The 26,961-nt window shown below is 40.5% G+C and overlaps 1 protein-coding gene across 1 annotated transcript; it reads right to left on the reverse strand.

Moving 5' to 3' along the window:
* Window positions 1–5,146: 5,146 nt before the first annotated feature.
* LOC132843372 (uncharacterized) lies at window positions 5,147–26,961 on the reverse strand. Its single transcript, XM_060866642.1, has 6 exons — window positions 26,846–26,961; window positions 14,467–14,584; window positions 8,492–8,752; window positions 8,329–8,355; window positions 7,100–7,159; window positions 5,147–6,836 (listed from the first exon to the last, which is right to left on the reverse strand). Exons 2-6 carry the CDS (start codon window positions 14,540–14,542, stop codon window positions 5,614–5,616), a joined length of 1,647 nt encoding a protein of 548 aa, XP_060722625.1. The 5' UTR covers window positions 14,543–14,584; window positions 26,846–26,961; the 3' UTR covers window positions 5,147–5,613.

The raw sequence follows: 26,961 nt of genomic DNA on the forward strand, positions 1-26,961 counted from the left end.
AGAAATTTGTGCCTCCAATCAGGGCGAGGCATCAATCAGAGTCGTCCAATCAGGAGCTGCCAGCATTAGAACACAGAGCACTCACATGTATAAAGCATACATAGAGACAGTAAAACAAATTGGGTTGCCATAACTATAACTTCACCCCTGACCTGTGAATGTAGCTGGTGTCGTAATAACAGTTCTTCTGGGATTTTTCTTCTCAGCTCTCACAAAATCTGTTGTCAGATGTTTTTTACCTCGACTGACCAATACAGTGTCTGTTTAGTATATTAGTGATTTTTCTCTTCAGAACATTCCATATTGTTGTACTGTCAGAAAACAGGATGCTGGGGATTTTAATGACTGTAAAATATTTTCAGGTCTTTTGGAACTCGCTGGATGATTTTTACAGTAAATTAAGGAGAGTTTACAAAACAAAACCCAACCTCATTTTGCTGTTATTGTCTCTAGTGTGTAACCTTTTTATTTACTGTTGTATTGTGTTGTTGTTTCTTATGTCCTATACTTTCTCATTGTGGTTTTATACTGTTTACTATGCCAACTCCCTCATTATACCTGAGAAAACTGAACTAAAGAAGAAATTCATTGCACTCAAGTAGAAATGATGATAAAGAAATAACACAGAAATAAAGATCCTCTTGACCTCTAAGGAATGTGTAATAATAGGATGTTCTGGATCAAGTGCTATTCTGTTGAAATGGATGATGAAGGAAATGAATGTTTAACTTCATGCTCATTAGATAAACCTTATCAATGCTATCCAGCTTCAAAACCCTGCTCTCATATTCCCATACAAAAGAAAAGTGAGATTAAGGCTACAAATACCAGAAATCGTGGAGCTAGGAGAAAAAGACAAAGAGAAGAAAAAAAGAAGAGAATAGAAAAAGCAGCAGAAGAAATAAAACAACTGTTGAATAAAATAAAGAATATGAAGCTTGAGGAATGAAGAAATCAATGGATGAAGAATCGGACTCTTTACCGAGACAGAAATGAAGAATGGATCAAGATCAAGAATATTAAAGTGATTAAGTTTTCTTTATTTCTTTATATATTTTTTTCTTTCTTTGCTTTCAAAATATCTATGCAATAATATTGCTTGTGTGTTAAAAGATAAGATGTGCTTGTTACGTGCCAAGGCACGTATTTTGCAGGTGTGTTTTAATTGCTTGTGTTACAGCAGATTGGCTGCGTGAGCGCGATGCAGTTTACCCAATACCGGTCGGTGCAGGGCGGAGACGCAGCGTATGGACACCGCCCCGGAAGAAGTCCGCGACCATAAAAGCGCGAACGTCGTGTCAACTCATTGTTGGGTTGTTGGTTGGCGAGTTGTTGGAGAGTGTTGGAAAGTTTTCAGAAAGTTATCTGCTGTGTATTTTGCCGTTGTGAAATTTATGCTGTTGGTGTACAACTGTTCTACGTACGGGGCTGGAAGAGGTAAGAAGGAGCGCGCTCATACATTGTACACCACGTAGTACAGGTAATACAGCCTCCCCCTGTATTCTAGTTAGAGGGGGAAGTGTAGTGTAGTTAGGATTTTGATTTCACTTTTGTTTGTAGATGAGCGTGACTAATATAAAGCAGTGTTAGGTAAGCGGGTTTTGACTTTCTGTTTGTTTCTTTTCTTTGGCACCGCCGATTTTCCAGTCCCGCCTGGTGTAGAAGTACAAACCATTTGTATATCTTCTTCTTCTTTCGGCTTTTCCCTTCAGGGGTCGCCACAGCAAATCATCTCTCTCCACCTATCCCTATCTTCTGCATCCTCAACACTTGCACCCACTAGCATCATATCCTCATTAATTACATCCATATACCTCCTCTTTGGCCTTCCTCTTTGCCTCCTGCCTGGCAGCTCCATGTTCAACATTCTCCTACCAATATACTCACTCTCCCTCCTCTGAACATTTCCAAACCATCTTAATCTGGCCTCCCTAACTTTGTCCCCCAAACCTTCAACATGGGCTGTCCCTCTGATGTACTCGTTCCTAATCCTGTCCAATCTTGTCACTCCCAAAGAGAACCTCAACATCTTCAGTTCGGCTACCTCTAGCTCTGACTCCTATCTCTTCTTCAGTGACACTGTCTCTAAACCATACAGCATGACTCAAACCTCCAGCTCTCCAGGTTTTCCACCACCTGCTCCCTGCTCTCACTACAGATCACAATGTCATCTGCAAACATCATCGTCCAAGGAGACTCCTGTCTGACCTCCTCTGACAACTGGTCCATCACTATAGCAAACAGGAAGGGGCTCAGAGCCGATCCCTGATGCAGTCCCACCTCCACTTTGAACTCCTCTGTCTGACCTACAGCACACCTCACCACTGTCCTGCTCCTCTCATACATGTCCTGCAACACTTTAACATACTTCTCTGCTACTCCTGACTTCCTCATACAGTACCACAGCTCTTCTCTTGGCACCCTGTCATATGCTTTCTCCAAGTCTACAAACACACAGTGCAACTCCCTCTGACCATCCCTATACTTCTCCATCAACATTCTCAGAGCAAAAATTGCATCTGTTGTGCTCTTTCTGGGCATGAAGCCATACTGCTGCTCACAAATTTCCACCACCTTCCTTAACCTAGCTTCCACTACTCTTTCCCAAGGCTTCATTGTATGGCTCATCAACTTTATCCCCCTATAGTTTCTGCAACTCTGCACGTCACCCTTATTTTTAAAGATCGACACTAACACACTCCTTCTCCATTCCTCAGGCATCCTCTCACTTTCTAAAACCCTGTTGAACAAACTAGTTAAAAATTCCACTGCTGCCTCTCCTAGACACTTCCAGACCTCTACAGGGATGTCATCAGGACCAACTGCCTTTCCACTTTGCATCCTCTTCAAAGCCTTCCTGACTTCATCCTTTCTAAACTTATCTACTTCCTGTTCCACAGAGTTCACCCCTTCTACTCTTTTTTCTCTCTCATTTTCCTCATTCATCATCTCCTCAAAGTATTCCTTCCATCTCCTCTGTACACTCTCCTCACTTGTGAGCACCCTTCCATCTCTATCCTTAATAATTCTAACTTGCTGCACATCCTTCCCATCTCGATCCCTCTGATCCCTTGGCAATGTTTTACGCCGGATGCCTTTCCTGACGCAACCCTCTCTATTTATCCGGGCTTGGGACCAGCACAGAAGTCACTGGACTGTGACCCCCATGGCTAGATTACAAACCATTTGTATATATGTGTGTACTGTATATATTATTGTAAATACAATTACCACTTTGTACAGTAAAGAAAAAACTCACCACAAGCATTGTGTACGCATATGTCATTACTGTTGTCGGCAATTTATAGTAATTATCACACTGAACCAGTTAGCCTTTTCCATCCATTCACATCGACATTGGTCATCACTAGTTGCTGACTCTGAGAACTCCCTAGCCTTAACTCGGGGTCGTAACAGTGCTGAGAATGTTATATGAAGGCTCACTTGAAAAAAAAAGTCAACCCTCAGTGCTCTCTCTTAAAAAGATAAAAAAAAGTCAACCCTCAATGCTCAGAAGGATACCGCCGACAGTAATGCGTAAAGGGAACTTTACTTTGTTGGGGAAAACTCCCCAACACTTGTTTGGGAGGGACTTAGTAAAATGATATCGCAAGCTTGTGCTGTTTGAAAGGAATGTATACCTTAAAGAATACAACCGGTTCCTGACCACAGGGTCACTGGTTTGGGAAAGAGGAATGGAAAGGAATGTTGGTTTTAAAGTCAAGAATGCCATATTGGTGAAAGGCTTGGACATGTATAAAAGCTTGTCTTGAATTGCATTGTGTGTGCATTCTAGTGTTGGCAGGCTCAGTGCATGTTATTCTCTGTGTGCATCATAGAACAAACACAAGCTTACATTTGTTTGTTGGTTTGTTATAATCTTTGCATTTTAATTACTTTTACTTATTCTAATACTGTTTGATTATTTGAAGGAGAGTTTATTTGTAATTTTATTTTATTTTACTTTACATATCTTACACACATCTATCTGTATTACACTACTTTTAATAAAAACAAGGCCTCCCATTATGAGGACCCTGACAAGACAAAAATGTCTACGGTCTGACTCCTTCATTTAAAGATTCAAACAATAGATTAGGTAGAAGAACTTGAAGAGTATCCTTTGTTCGAAGACCGAGGGACTTCTAAGGACACCAGTGTTCAAGGTAAGACCAACTCTGATAGTTAATCTTGTGTTTTTAACACTAACCTGTGCAAACTAAAACACATTCCTTAGTGGGATTGTGGAAGGGTTTCCTACGCAATCAGAAAACATGTGTCACTAAAGGACATGTATGTCATTATAAATTACCTCAATGTGCAGATTAAAACTAATTATTGTGATCATTAACACTCAGATTATATTTTAAGACTGATTGCATTATGATAGTGAACTAGATGCTAATAAAAAATCCCATCTTGGATATTTTAACTACAGAAAAATCTGGTACCCTCTGTTTTAATATTTTGAATGAAGAGTTAAAAAATTCTATTTAATCAGCTTCATAATCCAACTCTGTATTTGAGGAACTTTTCCTGATTAAATATTGGCATAAATATAACCCTTTAATAGAAATATATCAAGACCTTACTCTGTGGTCCGTCGGGGACCCTGTTTTCTGTGGGATGTAAATAGAAAACTCTCACACACTGTCAAAACACTGTGTCACACACACACTGTGTGAAATTTATACTACTTATATTAATAAAGTTCATACTAAAACTTTAGTTCCAGATATTTCTGTGCATGGGGTACAGTGAAGAGGCTTTACCCAGTTCTTCAAACATGTCTGATTCCTTCTCTTTCAGCCAATCATAGAAGCAGTCAAAGTGAGCATGTGCTATTGAGACAGTCAAAAATTTCACGGGTCTTTTCTTGCTTGGTTTGTAATGCATTTGAAATTATCATGCAATTCATTGTGAATATGTCTCTTCGGTAACGTTTTATAATAACTGCACACTAATAAGCATTAGTTAAGCATGAGTAAATGCTTAATTAATCATTTAAAAAAGTATTGCACCTTCATTAGCAACCAGATTATAAATGCTTTTCTTGATCAAAAAGCATACAATCATGTGCTTAATATTTACATTTACATACTTTATTAATGATCAATTTATATTTTAAAATAAAACACCCAATAAATAACTGGCTTATGAGTAATTTATCACTGGTAAAATGGGATGTTGTTACAAATAAAAGATAAAGTAAAGGGGATTTATTAAGAAAACAAAACACATGGAAAACAAATGATCTAAAACAAAAACCAGGGAACAATACACAAAAACACAGGTGTATATAAGGAGGGCAGTTACTGAGAAACAAGGAATAGTTTTGTAGAGGCAGAAACAGATAAAGGATAGGGTGGGAAAAACAAGCATGATACACAAAACAAAAACAAAAGCACATGGCACAAGACAAACAAAGCCTGCCAGAATGTCCCCCTAGTGTTCAGACAGGGAATAGTCCAAGCTGTCCATAACATGTACCTGCTATACCCAATTCTTGTGTAATGCCTTTGATAGATTTCTCTCTTTTACACCTTAAGAATGGCTTTGCATCCTTAGGCATTCATTATAGATACAGTGTTCATTTACAAGTTTTTAGATTTTTTACTGTACTCCGATGAGAGAGTACAAATTCTCTTTCTGAATCATTTTGAACATTGCAAGAATGGGAGCAAACGCTTCGAAAACAAATCTTGTACACTTATCTATAGGCACTTTGGTCTCATCATATTCAATCTGATGTTCAGTAGGTTTTTTAGGACCTAAGATTGTTGCTTTCTTAATGTTACACACAAACATTTGATAATGGACCATGGTCTTAGTGCTGATGGAAGTATTATCATTGGCAATAAAGATAATTTGGCTCTCAGGAGTTGAGTCCTTATACACCATGACATTTTCAGCAATAAAACATGGTTTATCACTGTGTTCTACCATGTTTTTGATTGAAATCTGGTCAAATGTTTTCCTTAACTCTTCTTTAGAGCCATTACATTGTCTCAATGCCCAGTCACGAAGCAGATTATCCTTCCCTTCTTTCTTCTTTTTCCTCAGGGATTCTGACTTTTTCCTCATTTGTGTAGCTTTAAGCTGATCTTCAACCTTTTTGTTTGTAGTTAGTGTGGCTGTGTCTGTATATTTTGCTAAGATCTCTGTACTACTAATATCTGCAACTGAGCCTATGTTGCTCTCCGGCAGCTGCTTTGAAGAAAAATGCTCAGGGTCAACCTCCATTTTTTCTTGCACATTTTGCTGCATGTTTCCACATCTTTCTGACTCATTTTGCTTCAGGTTTGGTCGACATGATCTTTGAGGTTCCTCATCTGTCTCTCTAATGTGTGTATCCTGCATGTCTGTTCTTCCAGGTCCATCTTCTAGTAACGTTTCGTTTTTGGTGAATAGCTCATTTTGGTGCTCAGAAGGAGAAACATTTTTATGCCTTGACACATCTGATCTTTGAGACTGCTCTTCCATCTCATCAGTATGAATATCCTGAACATCAATTTTGTCCACAGACTTTTTATGATCAGTGGAACTTTGAACATTTCTACATTTCTTAAAAAACATTTTAAGTGTGATTTTAGGAAATCTTGCGTCCTTTGTTGCACTGAGAAACGTGTCAAGTTCCTTATTTTTCCTGATTTCATCAATATTGTCAGCATTTAAGCATAAAGAATTTTTGGGTTCTTGGTCCTTTAATTCTTCTTTCAAATCTACCACGCTCTTATCAGTAAGCTTTCTCTTTAAATCACACAGCAGCTTTTGGCTGATGTCGGGGTCAGAGACCCAATGTTCCAGTTTGGGGAAGGTGGATATCATCTTGAGATCTGTTTCAGTTTCAGAAAAAAATTGTTATATTTTGTTGTATTGTAAGAAAGAAAACAGCTTAAATTCCATTCATAATCATTTTAACCCAAATAAGGCAACCAATTTAGATAAATAAAGAAGATTTTATCTGCTTTCACTGAAAACCTTTTGCCATGAAATCAAAGACAATTTAGAATTTTTAACATTTTATATACAGATATATAATATTTTTAACAATATTAAATAATGGTTTAACGTCATTTTGTAGCATAAATAAACTTACCAGGACGTTTTGTAATATTATTATCCGTTTCATCCACATTCTCGAGTTTTGCGCGTTTTTCTGTACATTCAAACAATGAAAATATAAAAGATTATGAGACAATTAAAACACAGAAGTACGTACCATCTAAAACAACAAACACAAAGGGATTAGACTTCAGTGATTTGACTAAAATGTTTTACTCAAATGTGTGAAGTGATTCTGATCTTCTTGCATGTTATCAGTTTAAATGAGGAGAAACACACAGTTAGACAGTTCAGTTTTTGTTATTAAACCTATTTCTAGAATATATTTCTACAGATATACAGTAGAATCACTGATGTTGAAATGCTGCACTTTCTAGCTATTGAGGGAATTCAATGCTATTTTTATCACCTCTGTTTACATCCCACAAGTGGGCATGCAGTTGGCACTTGGTGATATACACGTTAGCACATTACGCATGAGACCACGGGTTCAAGTGCCATTTTTATTATTGCTGTGGATTTTAATGACTGTAAACTATTTTCAGTTCTTCTGGAACTCGCTGGATGATTTTTATAATAAAATGAGGGGAGTTTACAAAACAAAACCCATCCTCATTTTGCTGTTATTGTCTTCATTTTGCTGTTATTGTCTCTAGTGTGTAACTTTTATATTTACTGTTGTATTGCATTATTGTTTCCTATGTCCTTCTACTTTCTCATTGTGGTTTTATATTGTTTACTATGCTAACTCCCTCATTAAGGAAACTGGACTAAAGAAGAAATTCATTGCACTCAAGTACAAATGACAATAAAGAAATAAAACAGAGATCCTCTTGACCTCTATGGAATGTGGAATAATAGGATGTGCTGGATCAAGTGCTATTCTGTACACTGCTGAAGAATGTGTAGATTAAATTTCTGTTGTGATCATTACAACTCGGATTATAAATGCAACAGCATTTATTTTTATTTATTTTATTTTTGAGCTTTAAGACTGATTGCATTATGATAGTGGACAAGATGCTAATAAAAATCCCATCTTGGATATTTTAACTACAGTAAAATCTGGTGCCCTCTGTTTTAATATTTTGAATGAAGAGTTAAAATTTCATTTTAAACAATTTAAACAACTCTATAATCCAACTAGGAGGACCTAGGAGGTATTTGAGGAACTTTTCCTGATTAAATATTGACATAAATATTTTGGACTTTAAATGTTGATTCTGAATGTAACCCTTTAATAGAAATATTTCAAGAACTTACTCTGTGGTCCCTCGGGGTCCCTGTTTTCTGTGGGATGTAAATAGAAAACTCTTACACACTTTCATACTCAGTGAAATTTATATTACTCATATTAATAAAATGCATGTTACTAAAACTTTAGTTCCAGATATTTACAGTATGAGGTACAGTGAAGAGGCTTTACCCAGTTCTTCAAACATGTCTGATTCATTCTCCATCAGCCAATAATAGACGACGTCATAGTGAACTGTGCTATTGAGACAGTCAAAAATTTTACGGGTTTTATCTTGCTTGGTTGCCTTTTTATTGATAGTTTCATACATTTCATTGTGAATATGTCTTTTCCTTAGCAGAGCATCAGCCAGTTCAATGGGATTTCGTATCTTTTGTATAATTTCATCTATGTGGCCCATCAGAAACTTTTTTTTTCCTTCTGCCATGTTGACTGTTAAAGAAGAAAAAGAAGAAAAATGTTATAACTATATCACTGCACATTAATGAACAAAACCAAGCGAAACATTATCAAATTGTATTCAATTATCTGCCTAGAGCAACATATACACTTCATTTTCTTTATTATTTCATTACTTCATTATTTATCTGATTCATTATTTAAAAAATATTATTATACCATATAAACTACTATAGGTTATGTTTGTAACCCGAATCCCTGAGAAGGAAACGAGACGAGTCATCATGGGTTGGAACTATGGGAACTGTTCATGGAAGCTCATCACCCACAACGAGGACCATCATGTCAAGACCGCTTCCCACGTACCAATGAGGAATTGAGAGGTTCAGTCATCTACAGTATTTGCTTTAAATGAAAGATTAAATTCATGGTGTCTCTTTGTTGCTTTTCTATGCTGATGGCCACACTCCAGCAGAACTGGAGTGGAACTCCTCTTGGACAAAAAGATATAGTAAGTTATAACTCATGTCACAATTACGATAGCAAATGTTCATCTTTTCTAACTGATACACATAGAGCCTATTCTATAGAAACCATGTCTGTTCCCTGAACAGTGAAATCATAAAAAAAAAAAAAACTCACTACAAGGTCTACAAATAATCTTTATCACATTTAAATCAGAAGAACGTCAAATAGGCAAACAAAAACAGTTCCTAAAGTTTGGGCTTCTAAACATTAGATTTCTTGTGTCCAAAGCACTGATTGTAAATGAAATAATCTCAGATAATAGATTTACTGCACTCGGCCATACTGACACCTGGCTTAAACCAAATGATTACATCAGTCTAAATGAATCTACCCTGTCAGGATTTGTCTATGTCATGGAGGTGATGTTGATATATAGCAATCTTCTTTCTGTTAGTCAGAGAACATGATTCAGGGTTAAATCATTTGAAGTGCTTGTTCTTAATGTTGTACTCTCACATATCTCTGCTACCACCTATATATATATTTATATAATTTATATCATATTTATATTATTATATTATATTATTTACCTATATATTATTATTATTATTATTATTATTATTATTATTATTCATTCATTCATTCATTTTCTAGCGCTTATCCGAACTACCTCGGGTCACGGGGAGCCTGTGCCTATCTCAGGCGTCATTGGGCATCAAGGCAGGATACACCCTGGACGGAGTTCCAACCCATCGCAGGGCACACACACACACTCTCATTCACTCACGCATTCACACACTACTGACAATTTTCCAGAGATGCCAATCAACCTACCATGCATGTCTTTGGACCGGGGAGGAAACCGGAGTACCCGGAGGAAACCCCCGAGGCACGGGGAGAACATGCAAACTCCACACACACAAGGCGGAGGCGGGAATCGAACCCCCAACCCTGGAGGTGTGAGGTGAACGTGCTAACCACTAAGCCACCGTGCCCCCCATTATTATTATTATTATTATTATTATTATTATTATTATTATTATTATTATTATTAAAGAGTTTGCTCAGTTTCTTTCACACCAATTGGTCAATTAAGACAAAAGTGTTGATTGTAGGAGATTTTAAAGAGTTGTGTTTAACTGTATTAAATATATAATTAATTAAATGCTGATTTAAACAATGAATTTTCTAAAGGATTTGTCTCAAAAAGCATCGTGTGAAATAAAATATTATTGCAGTGGGATTAATGAAAAAACAAATGCAGTGTCAAAGTAATCATTTACATATAAATTCACTTTGTCACATGAGGAAATGTTCTTGATTAAATAGAACAGGTTTTAAATTCAGAACAATATAGCTGCAAGCAGCGATGGCGGGCCCTCGCACATTTTGTTTTCGCTATACGGTGCCTCCCAGAAAACAATGCACGGTGGGCAAGTGCATCAAGTGGGTAAATATCAGTGGACTATTTTATGTTGTTACTGACCCATTTGGGGACTGTGGGTAAATGAAACCCCACATTTTAGACAAACGGGGGCGCTAATGAGCCACTTAAGAGACACACCTTTGTCTGACCTTTTTGTCCACACTTAACAGCCGACAAATGTGATGTATGTGTCAAATTTCAAGTTAATCTAAGCACGCCAAAAGCCTTAAATATGCCTGAAATAAAAGTAAACTTTGACACGATGCCATGGCAACAGTGTTTGAGATATCAAAAATCCGTTCGCAATTTCGCATTTCTAGTATCTCTACATCATGGTGGCCAAGTCTGGTCTCAATTGCATGAATCCCCTAGGAGGAGTATTTAAAGGTTTACCGCATGCAGCTGTCAAAAAATCCACCTTTGTGACTGACACACTTCCTGAGGCCTGTTGGTGGCGCTATACCCGGGACTCACAATAAGCACATCGATGCGATCGGAATCCTTGGCCGAACATACACCGAATAAGGCCGATTAAGAAATTTTTTGCCTTAGATAGAAGACACTTCCTTTTTCTCTGAATCCGCCATAACTTAGTCGCCTCGCCATGGCAGCACCGTTCGAGATATCAAAAATCCCTTCGCAATTTAGCAAGTGCAATGTCTTGGCATCATGTTCACCATGTTTGATGTCAATCGCATTAATTCCCTAGGAGGAGTATTTAAAAGTTCACCACATGCAACTGTTGTGACTGACACACTTCCTGGCGCCTGTTGGTCGCGCTATGTCCGAGATTCACAATAGGCACATCGATGCGATCGGAATCCTTGGCCGAACATACCCACCGCGTGTCTTCCCAATAAGACATTTTTTGCTTTAGATATTAGACACTTCCTCTTTCTCTGAATTCGCCATAACTTTGTCGCCTCGCCATGGCAGCACCATTCGAGATATCAAAAATCCCTTCGCAATTTAGCAAGTACAATGTCTCGCCATCATGTTCACCACGTTTGATGTCAATCGCATGAATTCCCTAGGAGGAGTATTTAAAAGTTCACCGCATGCACTTATAAAACAATCCAAACTGGCCGACTTCCTGTTGGGCGGAGCTCATAGTTTAGAGCGCGAAAGTTGTTCGGGTCGATGAGATCTATACGCGTACCAACTCTCGTACATGTGCGTACATAATTGCCCGATCTGTGCACCAATGTTTGATTTTGCATTACAGGGGGCGCTACAGAGCCCCCCTGCCACGCCCGTATTCCAACCTTTGTCCAATCCTAGTGTCGCACGACTCTGACGTGTGTGCCAAATTTCAAGAGTTTTCGAGCATGTTAAGGGACCCCAATTGGCCAATGTGTGGGGAAAGAAAAAAATAAATAAATAAATAATACTCCCGAGGAAAAACAATAGGGCTTCGCACCATTCGGTGCTCAGGCCCTAATAAAATAAATATAGCTGCAAGCAGCGATGGCGGGCCTTCGCATGTTTGTTCATCGCTATACGGTGCCTTCCAGAAAACAATGCACGGTGGGCAAGTGCATCAAGTGGGTAAATATCAGTGGACTATTTTATGTTGTTACTGACCCATTTGGGGACTGTAGGTAAATGAAACCCCACATTTTAGACAGATGGGGGCGCTAGTGAGCCACTTAAGAGACACACCTTTGTCTGACCTTTTTGTCCACACTTAACAGCCGACAAATGTGATGTATGTGTCAAATTTCAAGTTAATCTAAGCACATCAAAAGCCTTAAATATGCCTGAAAAAGAAAGTAAAGTTTGACGCTTTGCCATGTGAACAGCGTTCAAGATAGCAAAAATCCCTACGCAATTTATCATCTACAACGTCGAAGCATCATGTTGACCACTTTTGGTGTCAATCACATGAATCCTCTAGGAGGAGTATTTAAAAGTCCATTGCATGCAACTGTGAAAAAATCCACCTTTGTGACTGACACACTTCCTGGTGCCTGTTGGTGGCGCTATGTCCGAGATTCACAATAGGCACATCGATGCGATCGGAATCCTTGGCCGAACATACACACCGCGTGTCATCCCAATAAGACATTTTTTGCTTTAGATATTAGACATTTCCTGTTTCTCTGAATTTGCCATAACTTAGTCGCCTCGCCATGGCAGCACCGTTCGAGATACTGTATCAAAAATCCCTTCGCAATTTAGCAAGTGCAATGTCTTGGCATCATGTTGACCACTTTTGGTGTCAATCGCATGAATTCCCTAGGAGGAGTACATAAAAGTTCACCACATGCAACTGTTGTGACTGACACACTTCCTGGTGCCTGTTGGTGGCGCTATGTCCGAGATTCACAATAGGCACATAGATGCGATCGGAATCCTTGGCCGAACATACACACCGCGTGTCTTCCCAATAAGACATATTTTGCTTTAGATATTAGACACTTCCTGTTTCTCTGAATTCGCCATAACTTTGTCGCCTCGCCATGGCAGCACCGTTCGAGATATCAAAAATCCGTTCGCAATTTAACAAGTGCAATGTCTCGGCATCATGTTCACAACGTTTGATGTCAATCGCATGAATTCCCTAGGAGGAGTATTTAAAAGTTCACCGCATGCACTTCAAAACAATCCAAAATGGCCGACTTCCTGACCAACTCTCGTACATGTGCGTACATAATTGCCCGATCTGTGCACCAATGTTTGATTTTGCATTACAGGGGGTGCTACAGAGCCCCCCTGCCACGCCTGTATTTCAACCTTTGTCCAATCCTAGTGTCGCGCGACTCTGATGTGTATGCCAAATTTCAAGAGTTTTTGAGCATGTTAAGGGACCCCAATTGGCCAATGTTTGGGAAAAAATAAATAAATAAATAAATAAATAAATAAATAAATAAATACTCCAGAGGAAAAACAATAGGGCTTCGCACCATTCGGTGCTCAGGCCCTAAAAATACTCCCGAGCAAAAACAATAGGGCTTCGCACCATTCGGTGCTCGGGCCCTAATAATACAATATGTTTATTGGTGGGCATCAGGGTTTGTGTTAGACAGATTATTTTAAAGAAGAGAAAGGCTTCGAACACCAGGGGAAAAAGGCTTGTGCCCCACATTCAGGGCCTCGTCCACACCCAGGTGATTTATGAGTGAACGTGCAAATTCACTCCCTATTCACTCTTATCGAGATTTTTGTTCGCAGTCACCAGTGAGACCAGTAGCTCTACGTTTATCTTTCCCCGACTTGAGCTCCACCAAATGGTGTTTTACTGTAACTCCAGGCATGTGAACAAAGGCGCCTATCTCATTGGTTGGTACTTTAAACCAAAATAAACCAAAAAAAAAAAAAAAACGAGCCCAAGGCATTTTTTTAAAATGGTGCTTTTACACGTCGGTGTCACGCGCACATTGTCAAGCTGTTACAGTACACAGTGAAATGACACAATGTTTCTCCAGGATCATGATGCTACATAAAACAAAGACAGAGCTATAAGGACTTAGTAAGTTAGTCCTAGATACATAATGTGTATCTGTGCAACCTGTTGTACACAGCAGTGTTGTATAAAGTACTAGAAAGCAATAATTGAGTAAAAGTACAAGTATCGTACTAGAAAAAGTCTTTGGTAGCAGTGAAAGTTACCTTTTAGAATATTACTCAAGTAAAAGTTTTAAAGTATCTGATATATACTGCACTTAAGTATCAAAAGTAATTTTCTGATATTTAATGTACTTAAGTATTTGAAGTAAAAGTAAAAAGTAAAATTTCAGTGATTTTCGGTAGGCATAAGAGGCACTTCATCGGTAGGAAGAATCTTTCATTGCAATGTACAGAAACATTTCTTGCAAATACGGCCACGAGTGTATAACGTTATCTTCTTCACCCTGTTCACTGAGTTCACCACTATCGTCGGGGTGGTCGTCTACGATAACGGGAGGTCCTCCAGTAGGTGCTTCCATGGCGGTTTCAGTTGTGCTTCCTCCTCCTTTGCCAACGTTACACTGAAATAGAGCGTGCGGAGCATAATGCAATCTAGGAGCAGTGATTTGCCAAACCTCCCTTATGGAGAAATTTCATGCATCTGAACTTTACTTCGCTATTTAAATTTGTCAACTTTCACTTTTACTCCACTACATTTCCTAGATAAAATGTATACTTTTACTCCGATATATTTCCACTAAGCATCTTCGTTACTCGTTACTAAAAAAGTACTCGTATAGCATATTCGTTACTCGTTACTAAAAAATGTGTGAGACTGTATTAAGTACAGTATTTGTACTCCATTACATAACAACACTGGTACAAAGTGCAGGAAAAGACAAACAAGACAGACAGATAAGACAGAGCTAAGGACTTACAGTAATAACAATGAACACATTAGTATTATAGCAGCAGTTACATAAGGTATTGTAATGAGTGCAAAACAGCAGTCAACTGAAATGTGGAACAGAAACTGTGTAAAAACATCATGTAAACAGTTTACATTTACATTTACGGCATTCAGCAGAAACCCTTATCCAGAGTGACTTACAACTGAGCAACTGAGGGTTAAGGGCCTTGCTCAGGGGCCCAGCAGTGGCAGCTTGGTGGATCTGGGGTTCGAACCCATGACCTTCCAATCAGTAGCCCAACACCTTAACCACTGAGCTACCACAGTTTGATATGGTGGTGCTGTATGTAGACATGGTGTACTGTATATTGGAAGGGTTTGTGTTTGGTGCATGTCTGTGCAGTCCATACAGATGTGTGTGTGTGTGTGTGTGTGTGTGTGTGTGTGTGTGTGTGTGTGTGTGTGTGTGTGTGTGTGTGTGTGTGTGTGTGTGTGTGTTGTGAGCGCCTCCAAATAGATAAAACATGTGGAAAGCAAATCAGAAAACCTGCTTTTGTTCATTAATACTAACTGTATATAAACTATATCTGTAAAAGACTTAATAAAATAAAAATAAAATAAGCTGCTTTATCCTGACTAGTCAATAAGTCTTATAGGTGTAAATTCTTACCTGCTCCAGACAGCTGTTTATCAGATTGTGTGCTTTATACGGATAATAAAGGACTTCCTGGAACAATGAGGCACAGAGACGGCCTTAACATCGCAAGAACCAATGAGCATCCACTGAAGTGGCACGAAGACGACAAATACTTTCAGGTTTGTGGTTTTGTCAGCAAAAAGGAAGTATATATAAGAAGAGAGAAGACAAGCTTCATTGATTCACATATAAGTTCTAATTCAAATTCTATTGGTCCAGACACAATCATACACAAAGAAATACTCTTTTTTTTTTAATTGCAATTACAGTTCAGCTGTTTTTCCAACATGCCTTGATAGCAGAAACAGCATTGTTTTTTGTTTTATAATAGTCAGCATTTCTGCTGTAAAATATACATCCTCAACAAGAATTTGATCCGTTGTGAGATCTGGGTGAGAGAAAACGCTCAAAGGATGTGGTGAGGAAAACCACCACAACTTAGGTTCAACTTAACCCATTTTTATCTCATGTCCTGTTCAGAATCAGAATCAGAAATCAGAAAGGACTTTATTGCCAAGTATGTTTTCGCGTACGAGGAATTTGTTCTAGTACAGGAGCTCCACAGTGTAAACAGAATGGCATTGATAGTACATGAACACATTAATAAATGCAGTTGTATGTACAGTGGATAATAAAGGCAGTTTTATGTACAGTGGATAAAGGCAGTTGTATGTACAGTAGATAAAAAAGGCAGTTGTTCAGTGGAAAAATGTGCAAATCGAAATATAAATGTGCAAATTGAAATATACTGTAGATGTGCAAATTGAAATATAAATGTGCAAACTGAAATATAAATAAGTAAGTATGTGTAAATAATGTAAGACTAGAGTTTGTTCTGTGTATGTTAAGTGTTCATCAGATGTGTGTTAAGTGTTCATCAGATGGATTGCCTGGGGGAAGAAACTGTTCCTATGTCTGGTCGTTTTGGTGCTCAGGGCTCTGTAGCGTCGACCAGATGGCAACAGTTTGAAGAGAGAGTGTGCTGAATGTGAGGGGTTCAGAGTGATTTTCTTTGCCCTTTTGCTTACTCTGGAGAAGTACAGATCTTGGAGGGTGGGGAGAGTTGTGCCAATGATTCGCTCAGCAGTCCGGACTACCCTCTATAGTCTTCTGAGGTCAGATTTGGTAGCTGAGCTGAACCAAACAGTCACTGAAGTGCAGAGGATGGATTCGATGATGGCAGTGTAGAACTGTTTCAGCAGCTCCTGTGGTAGGTTGAACTTCCTCAGCTGGCGAAGGACGTACAACCTCTGATGAGCCTTTTTCGCAATGGAGTCAATGTGAATGTCCCACTTCAGGTCTTGGGATATTGTGGTTCCCAAGAATCTGAATGACTCCACTGCTGTCACAATGCTGTCCATGATGGTAAGTGGGGGAAGAGCAGGGGGGTTTCTCCTGAAGTCCACTATCATCTCCACTGTCTTGAGCGTCTTCAGCTCTAGGTTGTTAAGACTGCACCAGACAGCCAGCTGTTCAACTTCCAGTTGTCCTACTGAATGAGGCCGATCAGCATGGTGTCATTTGCAAACTTCAGGAGCTTGACAGAGGGGTCATTAGAGGTGCAGTCGTTTGTATACAGAGAGAAGAGCAGTGGGGAGAGGACACAACCCTGAGGAGCGCCAGTGCTGATGGTGCGGGTGCTGGATTTGAGTTTTCCCAGTCGCACTAGCTGCTGCCTGTCTGTCAGAAAGCTGGTGATCCACTGACAGACAGAGGAGGGCACAGAGAGCTGGGTTAATTTGGGATGGAGGAGGGATGGGTTGATGGTGTTAAAGGCAGAGCTGAAGTCCAGAAACAGGATTCTCACATAAGTCCCTGGTCTGTCCAGATGCTGCAGAACATAATGCAGTCCCATATTTACATTTACAGCATTTGGTAGACGCCTTTATCCAGAGTGACGTACAGAAGTGCTTAAGTCTCTATTATTGGATACAATAACTCTGGTTTACTAGGTAACATACTTAAGATAACATGAGTTTAAAACATTGTTCAAATTTTTTTAATGCATGTAATGACAGGTCGTGAGACTGAGGATCAATTGAATCGTGTGAAGAACATGGCCCACCGTGCTTGACGGGGATTCATCCGCTTGGCCGCACGTAGGTATGCGAGGTTCTTATGGTCTGTGATAACCGTGAACGGCTGTTGAGCGCACTCTAGCCAGTGTCTCCACTCCTCGAAGGCCACCTTCATGGCCAGTAACTCACGGTCCCCCACGTCATAATTGCGTTCCGTGACAGATAGTTTCTTAGGATAGTAAGCACACGGGAACAACTTGTTAGCCGGATCTTGTCGTTTGGGAGAGAACCGCTCCGATGCCTGTGCTGGATGCGTCTACCTCTACTACGAACGGCCGAGCCGGATCAGGGTGATGCAGGATGGGAGCAGTTGTGAAGAGCTCCTTCAGCAGGTGAAACGCTCGGATAGCTTCAGGTGACCATGACAGATGGGACCATTGACGTGAGTGGCACCGCGACGGTGCTGAATTCACGAATGAAGCAGCGATAGAAATTTGCGAAGCCGAGAAAGCGTTGTAATTCCTTGACAGTCTGGGGCTGGGGCCACTTTAACACTGCCTCCACCGTGGACTCGTCCATGGCGACCCCTCCAGTGGAGATGACGTAACCCAGGAATGACGTAGAGGTTCTGTGGAACTCACATTTCTCGGCTAAACTTCTCCCTTCATCACGACAAGTGAGCTCGGCTTGCAGTTCATGGCTCAGACCTTTCCGGAAAAGGAGCTTGAGAGGTCTCTCCTCCCAGCCTGCCTGAGCGGCGAGGGTGCGGAACGTTAAAGCATACTCCGCTGCGCTGTGGCTCCCCTGGGAAATATTCAGGAGACGCTCCTCTGCGCTCTCTCCTCCAGCGACGTGATCGAATACGCTGCGGAACTGGGCGAGGAAGTGGCTGAAGGAAGAAAACGCTGATCCGTCCTCTCTCCATACGGCGGTGGCCCACTCCAGAGCCCTTCCGGTAAGCAGGGTGCAAACCAGGGCTATACGGCTGGCGTCAGTAGGATAGAGAGCCGGTTGTTGTGTCACAAACAGCGAACACTGCATAAGGAAACCCCTGCATCTCGCCGGGTCTCCGTCGAATTTCTCCGGGAAGGAGAGCCGTGGATTAGTGGTCGCGGGGATCAGGCTGGCGGTTGTGGGGATACTTTGCAGGCGTTTCAGGGCTGTGACAAGTTCTCCCGTGAGTGATGCGAGGTGAGGCAGCTGTCGGGAGTGGTCACTGACTGGCTGAACTTGAGAGACGAGCTGTGAGGCAGCGGCTGGATCATGTGGCGGCGAAGTCTTCTGTAATGACAGGTCGTGAGACTGAGGATCCATGTGCACGCTTTTAATACAAGCTCGAGGTACAACAGGCGTAGGTCAGAATCGGCAAACACAATATCAAAGAGACTTCGCAGAGAAGGGAAGTTCAAGTTCCTGTTTTATAGGATGCCTGTGATTGAGATCAGCTGGTGGTGTAGTAATAACAGGAGCGGTGGCTTGTGGGAGATGTAGTGGGAGTCGTTAGGACTCGGGTGAAGGTTCCCTCTGGTGGCGGTCAGGAGACGAGGCAGGTGCTTCATTCATAACAGCAACAAAGAGGGAAAGAATTGCTAGTTGAAGTGTTTCACGAATAAGTATTGACTGCATCATTCACAGACGTGCTTACTCTGTAGGCAAACTGCAGAGGGTCCAGTAAGGGTCCTTCAGATAAGCCAAAACCAGTCTTTCAAATGATTTCAGATTAACTACAGATTTTGCAGTGAATGGATCCATCCCAAATCACCCCCTGCAGTTTATATGCAGTTAGTATGGTTAGTAAAATAGTATATTTAGTAAAACAAAGACAGAGCTATAAGGACTTAGTAAGTTAGTCCTAGATACATAATGTGTATCTGTGCAACCTGTTGTACACAGCAGTGTTGTATAAAGTACTAGAAAGCAATAATTGAGTAAAAGTACAAGTATCGTACTAGAAAAAGTCTTTGGTAGAAGTGAAAGTTACCTTTTAGAATATTACTCAAGTAAAAGTCTTAAAGTATCTGATATATACTGCACTTAAGTATCAAAAGTAATTTTCTGATATTTAATGTACTTAAGTATTTGAAGTAAAAGTAAAAAGTAAAATTTCTGTGATTTTCCGTAGGCATAAGAGGCACTTCATCCGGTAGTGTAAGGACTCTGCCCGGACTCTGGCCACGTGCATCTGTTTACGTTTCTCGTCACGTGCCTGCCCCGCCTTCGTCTGCTCCTCCCTGTCGTCACACCTGATCCTTATTGTGTCATTGTCTTTTTGTATTTAACTGTGCCGCGTTGCCTCGTGCAGCGCAGCATCTACTGTGGTTATGTCCTGTTTCTAGTCTGCGTTCTGTTTCGTGTTTTCTGTTATTAAACCCTGTTTATTTATGCTATCCTGCGTTTGGGTCCGCTTCTGTTCCGTGTCATTACAGAAGATGCCGCCACATTAGGACCCAGCGGGATAGCGCCAACCTGGACCGGCCGATTGGGAGCACCTTTTTTTTTTCTTATTTGTTTTTTCCCCCCTGGACTTGGCGCGTTTGGTGACATCGGTCCGCATTTTTTTGGTGAAGGACGCTTCCGGTTTCTCCGCGGGGGGCGCCGCCTCACTTCCTGGTTGCGGGCCATGTCACCAGCCCGAGTTTTGTTTTGTTTTTCCAGTGTCCTGTGACATCGCCCCGCACCTGTGTGGCGTCGCTTCACATTTGGTTTCCGTGGAGGACGCCGCCCCACTTCCTTTCCGCGGGGGGGTGTTGCAGGCCCGTGTTTTGCCCTGTTTTTGGATTTTTTTTCTGTGGACTTCCCTCTTCTGTGGAGGATTTTTTTTTTTCCCTCCCGCCTTCCCGTTCCTGGTTTCTGAGCGGTGGGTCTGGCCATGGTGCGTCGGGGGTTGCGCTCGGCCCTTCAGCTCGGCTGTGGACGTCGCTCGGCCCTTCAGCTCGGCTGTGGACGTCGCTCGGCCCTTCAGCTCGGCTGTGGACGTCGCTCGGCCCTCTCTGGCTGCGCCGCCGTGTGCCTTGCTCCCCCCACCTGCCTCGCGGCATCAACTGTCCTGTTTCTAGTCTGCGTCCTGTTTCGTGTTTTCTGTTATTAAACCCTGTTTATTTATGCTATCCTGTGTTTGGGTCCGTGTTCCGTGTCATTACAGGTAGGAAGAATCTTTCATTGCAATGTACAGAAACATTTCTTGCAAATACGGCCACGAGTGTATAACGTTATCTTCTTCACCCTGTTCACCGAGTTCACCACTATCGTCGGGGTGGTCGTCTACGATAACGGGAGGTCCTCCAGTAGGTGCTTCCATGGCGGTTTCAGTTGTGCTTCCTCCTCCTTTGCCAACATTACACTGAAATAGAGTGTGCGGAGCGTAATGCAATCTACAGTAGGAGCAGTGATTTGCCAAACCTCCCTTATGGAGAAATTTCACGTATCTGAACTTTACTTCGCTATTTACATTTATGTCAACTTTCACTTTTACTCCACTACAGTTCCTAGATAAAATGTATACTTTTACTCCGATATATATTTCCACTAAGCATCTTCGTTACTTGTTACTAAAAAATAAAAAATGTGTGAGACTGCATTAAGTACAGTAACAAAGTATTTGTACTCCGTTACATTACAACACTGGTACACAGTGCAGGACAAGACAAACAAGACACACAGACAAGACAGAGCTAAGGACTTACAGTAATAAGAATGAAAGCATTAGTATTATAGCAGCAGTTACGTAAGGTATTGTAATGAGTGCAAAACAGCAGTCAACTGAAATGTGGGACAGAAACTGTGTAAAAACATCATGTAAACAGTTTGATATGGTGGTGCTGTAGACATGGTGTATATTGGAAGGGTTTGTGTTTGGTGCATGTCTGTGCAGTCCATACAGATGTGTGTGTGTGTGTGTTGTGAGCGCCTCCAAATAGATAAAACGTGGAAAGCAAATAAGAAAACCTGCTTTTGTTCATTAATACTAACTGTATATAAACTATATCTGTAAAAGACTTAATAAAATAAAAATAAAATAAGCTGCTTTATCCTTACTAGTCAATAAGTCTTATAGGTGTAAATTCTTACCTGCTCCAGACAGCTGTTTATCAGATTGTGTGCTCTATACGGATAATAAAGGACTTCCTGGAACAATGAGGCACAGAGACGGCCTTAACATCGCGAGAACCAATGAGCATCCACTGAAGTGGCATGAAGACGACAAATACTTTCAGGTTTGTGGTTTTGTCAGCAACAAGGAAGTATATATAAGAAGAGAGAAGACAAGCTTCATTGATTCACATATAAGTTCTAATTCAAATTCAATTGGTCCAGACACAATCATACACAATGAAATACTCTTTTTGACTTTGTTATGAAAAATAGAATTTTAATTATAATATAGAATTACAATTAAAACAAAAATAAATATATAGAAATAAATGTAAAAAATCTATGAGGACAGATCTCTGGCAGAACAGTAATGAGGAATCTCTTAACACTGTCACTGGAGAAGTGACTGTGTAATGAATTAATAATTTAATTGCAATTACAGTTCAGCTGTTTTTCCAACATGCCTTGATAGCAGAAACAGCATTGTTTTTTGTTTTATAATAGTCAGCATTTCTGCTGTAAAATATACAACCTCAACAAGAATTTGATCCGTTGTGAGATCTGGGTGAGAGAAAACGCTCAAAGGATGTGGTGAGGAAACCAACACAACTTAGGTTCAACTTAACCCATTTTTATCAGAAAGGACTTTATTGCCAAGTATGGGGAATTTGTTCTAGTACAGGAGCTCCACAGTGTAAACAGAATGGCATTGATAGGACATGAACACATATATAATAAATGCAGTTGTATGTACAGTGGATAATAAAGGCAGTTGTTCAGTGGAAAAATGTGCAAATCGAAATATAAATGTGCAAATTGAAATATAGATGTGCAAATTGAAATATAAATGTGCAAACTGAAATATAAATAAGTAAGTATGTGTAAATAATGTAAGACTAGAGTTTGTTCTTTGTATGTTAAGTGTTCATCAGATGTGTGTTAAATGTTCATCAGATGGATTGCCTGGGGGAAGAAACCTATGTCTGGTCGTTTTGGTGCTCAGGGCTCTGTAGCGTCGACCAGATGGCAACAGTTTGAAGAATGAATGTGCTGAATGTGAGGGGTTCAGAGTGATTTTCTTTGCCCTTTTGCTTACTCTGGAGAAGTACAGATCTTGGAGGGTGGGGAGAGTTGTGCCAATGATTCGCTCAGCAGTCCGGACTACCCTCTATAGTCTTCTGAGGTCAGATTTGGTAGCTGAGCTGAACCAAACAGTCACTGAAGTGCAGAGGATGGATTCGATGATGGCAGTGTAGAACTGTTTCAGCAGCTCCTGTGGTAGGTTGAACTTCCTCAGCTGGCGAAGGACGTACAACCTCTGATGAGCCTTTTTCGCAATGGAGTCAATGTGAATGTCCCACTTCAGGTCTTGGGATATTGTGGTTCCCAAGAATCTGAATGACTCCACTGCTGTCACAATGCTGTCCATGATGGTAAGTGGGGGAAGAGCAGGGGGGTTTCTCCTGAAGTCCACTATCATCTCCACTGTCTTGAGCTTCTTCAGCTCTAGGTTGTCCAGACAGCCAGCTGTTCAACCTCCAGTTGTCCTACTGAATGAGGCCGATCAGTGTGGTGTCATTTGCAAACTTCAGGAGCTTGACAGAGGGGTCATTAGAGGTGCAGTCGTTTGTATACAGAGAGAAGAGCAGTGGGGAGAGGACACAACCCTGAGGAGCGCCAGTGCTGATGGTGCGGGTGCTGGATTTGAGTTTTCCCAGTCGCACTAGCTGCTGCCTGTCTGTCAGAAAGCTGGTGATCCACTGACAGACAGAATAGGGCACAGAGAGCTGGGTTAATTTGGGATGGAGGAGGGATGGGTTGATGGTGTTAAAGGCAGAGCTGAAGTCCAGAAACAGGATTCTCACATAAGTCCCTGGTCTGTCCAGATGCTGCAGAACATAATGCAGTCCCATATTTACATTTACATTTACAGCATTTGGCAGACGCCTTTATCCAGAGTGACGTACAGAAGTTCTTAAGTCTCTATTATTGGATACAATAATTCTGGTTTACTAGGTAACATACTTAAGATAACATGAGTTTAAAACATTGTTACATTTTTTTTTAATGCAACTGTAATGACAGGTCGTGAGACACCACACACACACACACACACACACACACACACACACACCCCCGACTGCATCATTCACAGATGTGTTTGCTCTGTAGGCAAACTGCAGAGGGTCCAGTAAGGGTCCTTCAGATAAGCCAAAACCAGTCTTTCAAATGATTTCAGATTAACTACAGATTTTGCAGTAAATGGATCCATCCCAAATCACCCCCTGCAGTTTATATGTAGTTAGTATGTTCCTTACATCTACTGTGTGTGAATCACTGTAACTGTGACTGGAAAAGTTGCACATGTGCGAGTAAAAGAAAACTCGTGAAGTCGCTGTCCGGGTCTTTATGTTAATAAAAGACACAACATTGTATAAGAAGTGGGATAAAAAGCCCAATTAACATTGCACATGACAAAATGTGCCAGAAGATCACAGCAACATGAGTGAACAGTGACACAGTATCACCAGCGGTGCCAGATTATCATAACAGGCCCTTCCCGTAATGGACAAGATGGAAATGCTTCATCTGCTGCCACCTTTATCTCTGCCCTCGAACATGGCTGAAAATTGGCCTTAGTGGGAACAAAGAATTAATTTGTACCTCACTGCCTCAGGCTTGTTGGATAAACCTGAGTCAAGACAGATTGCTGTACTACTGCAATGCATAGGAGAAGAGGCACTAGACATTTACAACTCGCTTGGGATTATCGTATCGTATTAAATACGAGGATTCACAACGTAAAAAATGAGAGGTCCTTGTGGCATTTCAGAAATACTGTGCCCCTCAAAAGAATACTGTCTTTGAGCGACATCGCCTCTTGGACCACACATACTCAGAGCATGCAGCAAAGAGAGATTTGTGACAGAGTTTAGAAACAAAGCACGCACATGTGAATGTGGAGAATCTGAATATTTTATGATACGACACAAAATAGTCTTCACCATAACTGACATTGGGAATGACTGCTGTCCATATCAGATCTCACACTTCTAAAGGCCATTGACATATGCAGGGCTAAAGAAATCACAAAAGAACACATCACAGCGATGGCAGCAACATCAGTAACACACTATGAACATGCAATTATGAAAAAGGGGTCACAGCCTGCACAGAGAAAAGAGATCTACCACACAGATTGGTAGAACATAAACAAATGGCAAAGCCAATAAGAGGACATGGTCACATACCAGGACAGTGCCCTGCCTATAATGAAGTGTGTAAAAAATGTGGCAAAAATAACCACTGAGCTAGCAGGAGTGACACGCTGTTTATTGGTTCAGTTGTTAAGCCAAACAACACTGACACAGGCTGGCACACAAAGTGTGCCACAAAGTGTCAACTTCAGGCTAAACCTCGGGTTCTGAAGCAAATGTTATTCGTAAGAAAATCATTAACCGACTGCAGATTCCTGTAAATATACAGAACACAAAAACAGTGCTAATATCATATGGAGGTGCCCCAACAAACCAGAAGATGTCACCAAACTACATGTGTAGACTAGAGACAAAACCACAGATAGTATGTTATTCGGTTCCAAAGCATCAGACATATCCCTGCTTGGGAGACAGGCATGTGTGCAGTTATACCTCATGAGAAAAGTATAATCATTTGTGTTTCAGGTCATTATCATGTTGTAAGGTGAATTTTTCTTCTTCTTCAGCTATCTAACAGAAACCTACAAGCTTTGTGTTAAACAGATTGATATTTGGAGATATCCATGATTCCCTCTACCTGGACTTGAGTCTCAATCTCAGAGAAGTGGCCGAGAAGTGCAAAACAAATTAACAAATCCGAAAACACATTAACAAATCCGAAAACACATTAACAAATCCGAAAATAAATTAACAAATACGAAAACAAATTAACAAATCCGAAAACACATTAACAAATCCAAAAACACATTAACAAACCCAAAAACAAATTAACAAATCCAAAAACAAATTAACAAATCCGAAAACACATTAACAAATCCGAAAACACATTAACAAATCCGAAAGCAAATTAACAAATCCGAAAACAAATTAACAAATCCGAAAACACAACAACAAGTCAGACAACCCGGAAACGGTAGTGTATTGTTTTTGAATGGAAACTTATCATTGGAAAAGACACCTGTCACTCAAGATATACAGGTATGGAATCTTATGTGTAAAGTTCTCCGTTTAAATATAAGAAAATAACAGAATTAATACACAGTAATCCATTCCATCCATCCATTCCAACTTTTCCCTGTGGCAGACTGCTGTACTTCCTGTATACCTTGAGTGACAGCCCTGCTGAAAAATCCAGCATAAACCAGCATGAATTCCATGCTGGTCCAGGTTGGTTTTTACTGGTTCATGCTGGTATAGTGCTGGTATAATGCTGGTCAGTGCTGGTATAGTGCTGGTATAGTGCTGGTATAGATGGGTGGCCAGCATAGTCATGGTGTTTTCAAGCAAAACGGGGCTGGTGTAGCTGGTTAACCAGTATGATCTTTCTGGAATGAGCTTTATGGGAACAACCTTTATTTTTAGTTGTGTATGTTTCTATGTGTAGCGCCCCCTGCCCTACTTAGTTGTGTCAAGTCTAAGCTCTTTAGGGTGGGGCGACGGGTTCAATAACTTGGGGTCTCTCGACTAAAGAAATTACTATACTCTGATACCTAAACTCTGAAATACACAATAAAGAAACATTCTTAAAAAAACAGTTTTGTATTTATTTTTGTTACCGATATAAAATATTGCAAGGTGAATTATGGAATTTGTATATGTATATGTTTAAGTAAGTAAGTTGACATGTGTTACAACATATAAGAATGACTAACAATAACCAATAGGTATTATAACAAACAAAATTAGTGTCCAATCCAATGTTAACAGTCCAAACACTTCCCTTTGCAATAAACTTGAACACCCAGCAAGGAATATGCACTCAAAGGAAAATACTTAAACACTCTTACTGTTAACTATTTTAGTACCGGTGCAACTGCAAACTTTAAACCAACACATAAATTACACAAATTGCAAATTTCAAAATAAAATGTTAGTGGGCCCACTCACACAAGCAAACACTCACTCACCCAACCCCCCGATGCAGGCCTGTGTCGTTGCTTGAGTGCGTTGTGGCCTTGGAAATGTGGACAATTGGCCTCTTCACTCAAATGAGCCAAACCCAATAACAGATACCTTTGCTCTG

The sequence above is a fragment of the Tachysurus vachellii genome, chromosome 3 (assembly GCF_030014155.1).
Source record: "Tachysurus vachellii isolate PV-2020 chromosome 3, HZAU_Pvac_v1, whole genome shotgun sequence".
Classification (NCBI taxonomy): domain Eukaryota; kingdom Metazoa; phylum Chordata; class Actinopteri; order Siluriformes; family Bagridae; genus Tachysurus; species Tachysurus vachellii.

Coding starts and splice junctions, on each gene's coding strand:
- LOC132843372 (XM_060866642.1), bottom strand. CDS start 14,542: ATGGAAGCACCTACTGGAGGACCTCCCGTTATCGTAGACGACCACCCC. Junction 7,160..8,328: donor GGACCCCGAGGGACCACAGA/GTAAGTTCTTGA, acceptor TTGAATGTACAG/AAAAACGCGCAAAACTCGAG. Junction 6,837..7,099: donor TAATATTACAAAACGTCCTG/GTAAGTTTATTT, acceptor AAACTGAAACAG/ATCTCAAGATGATATCCACC.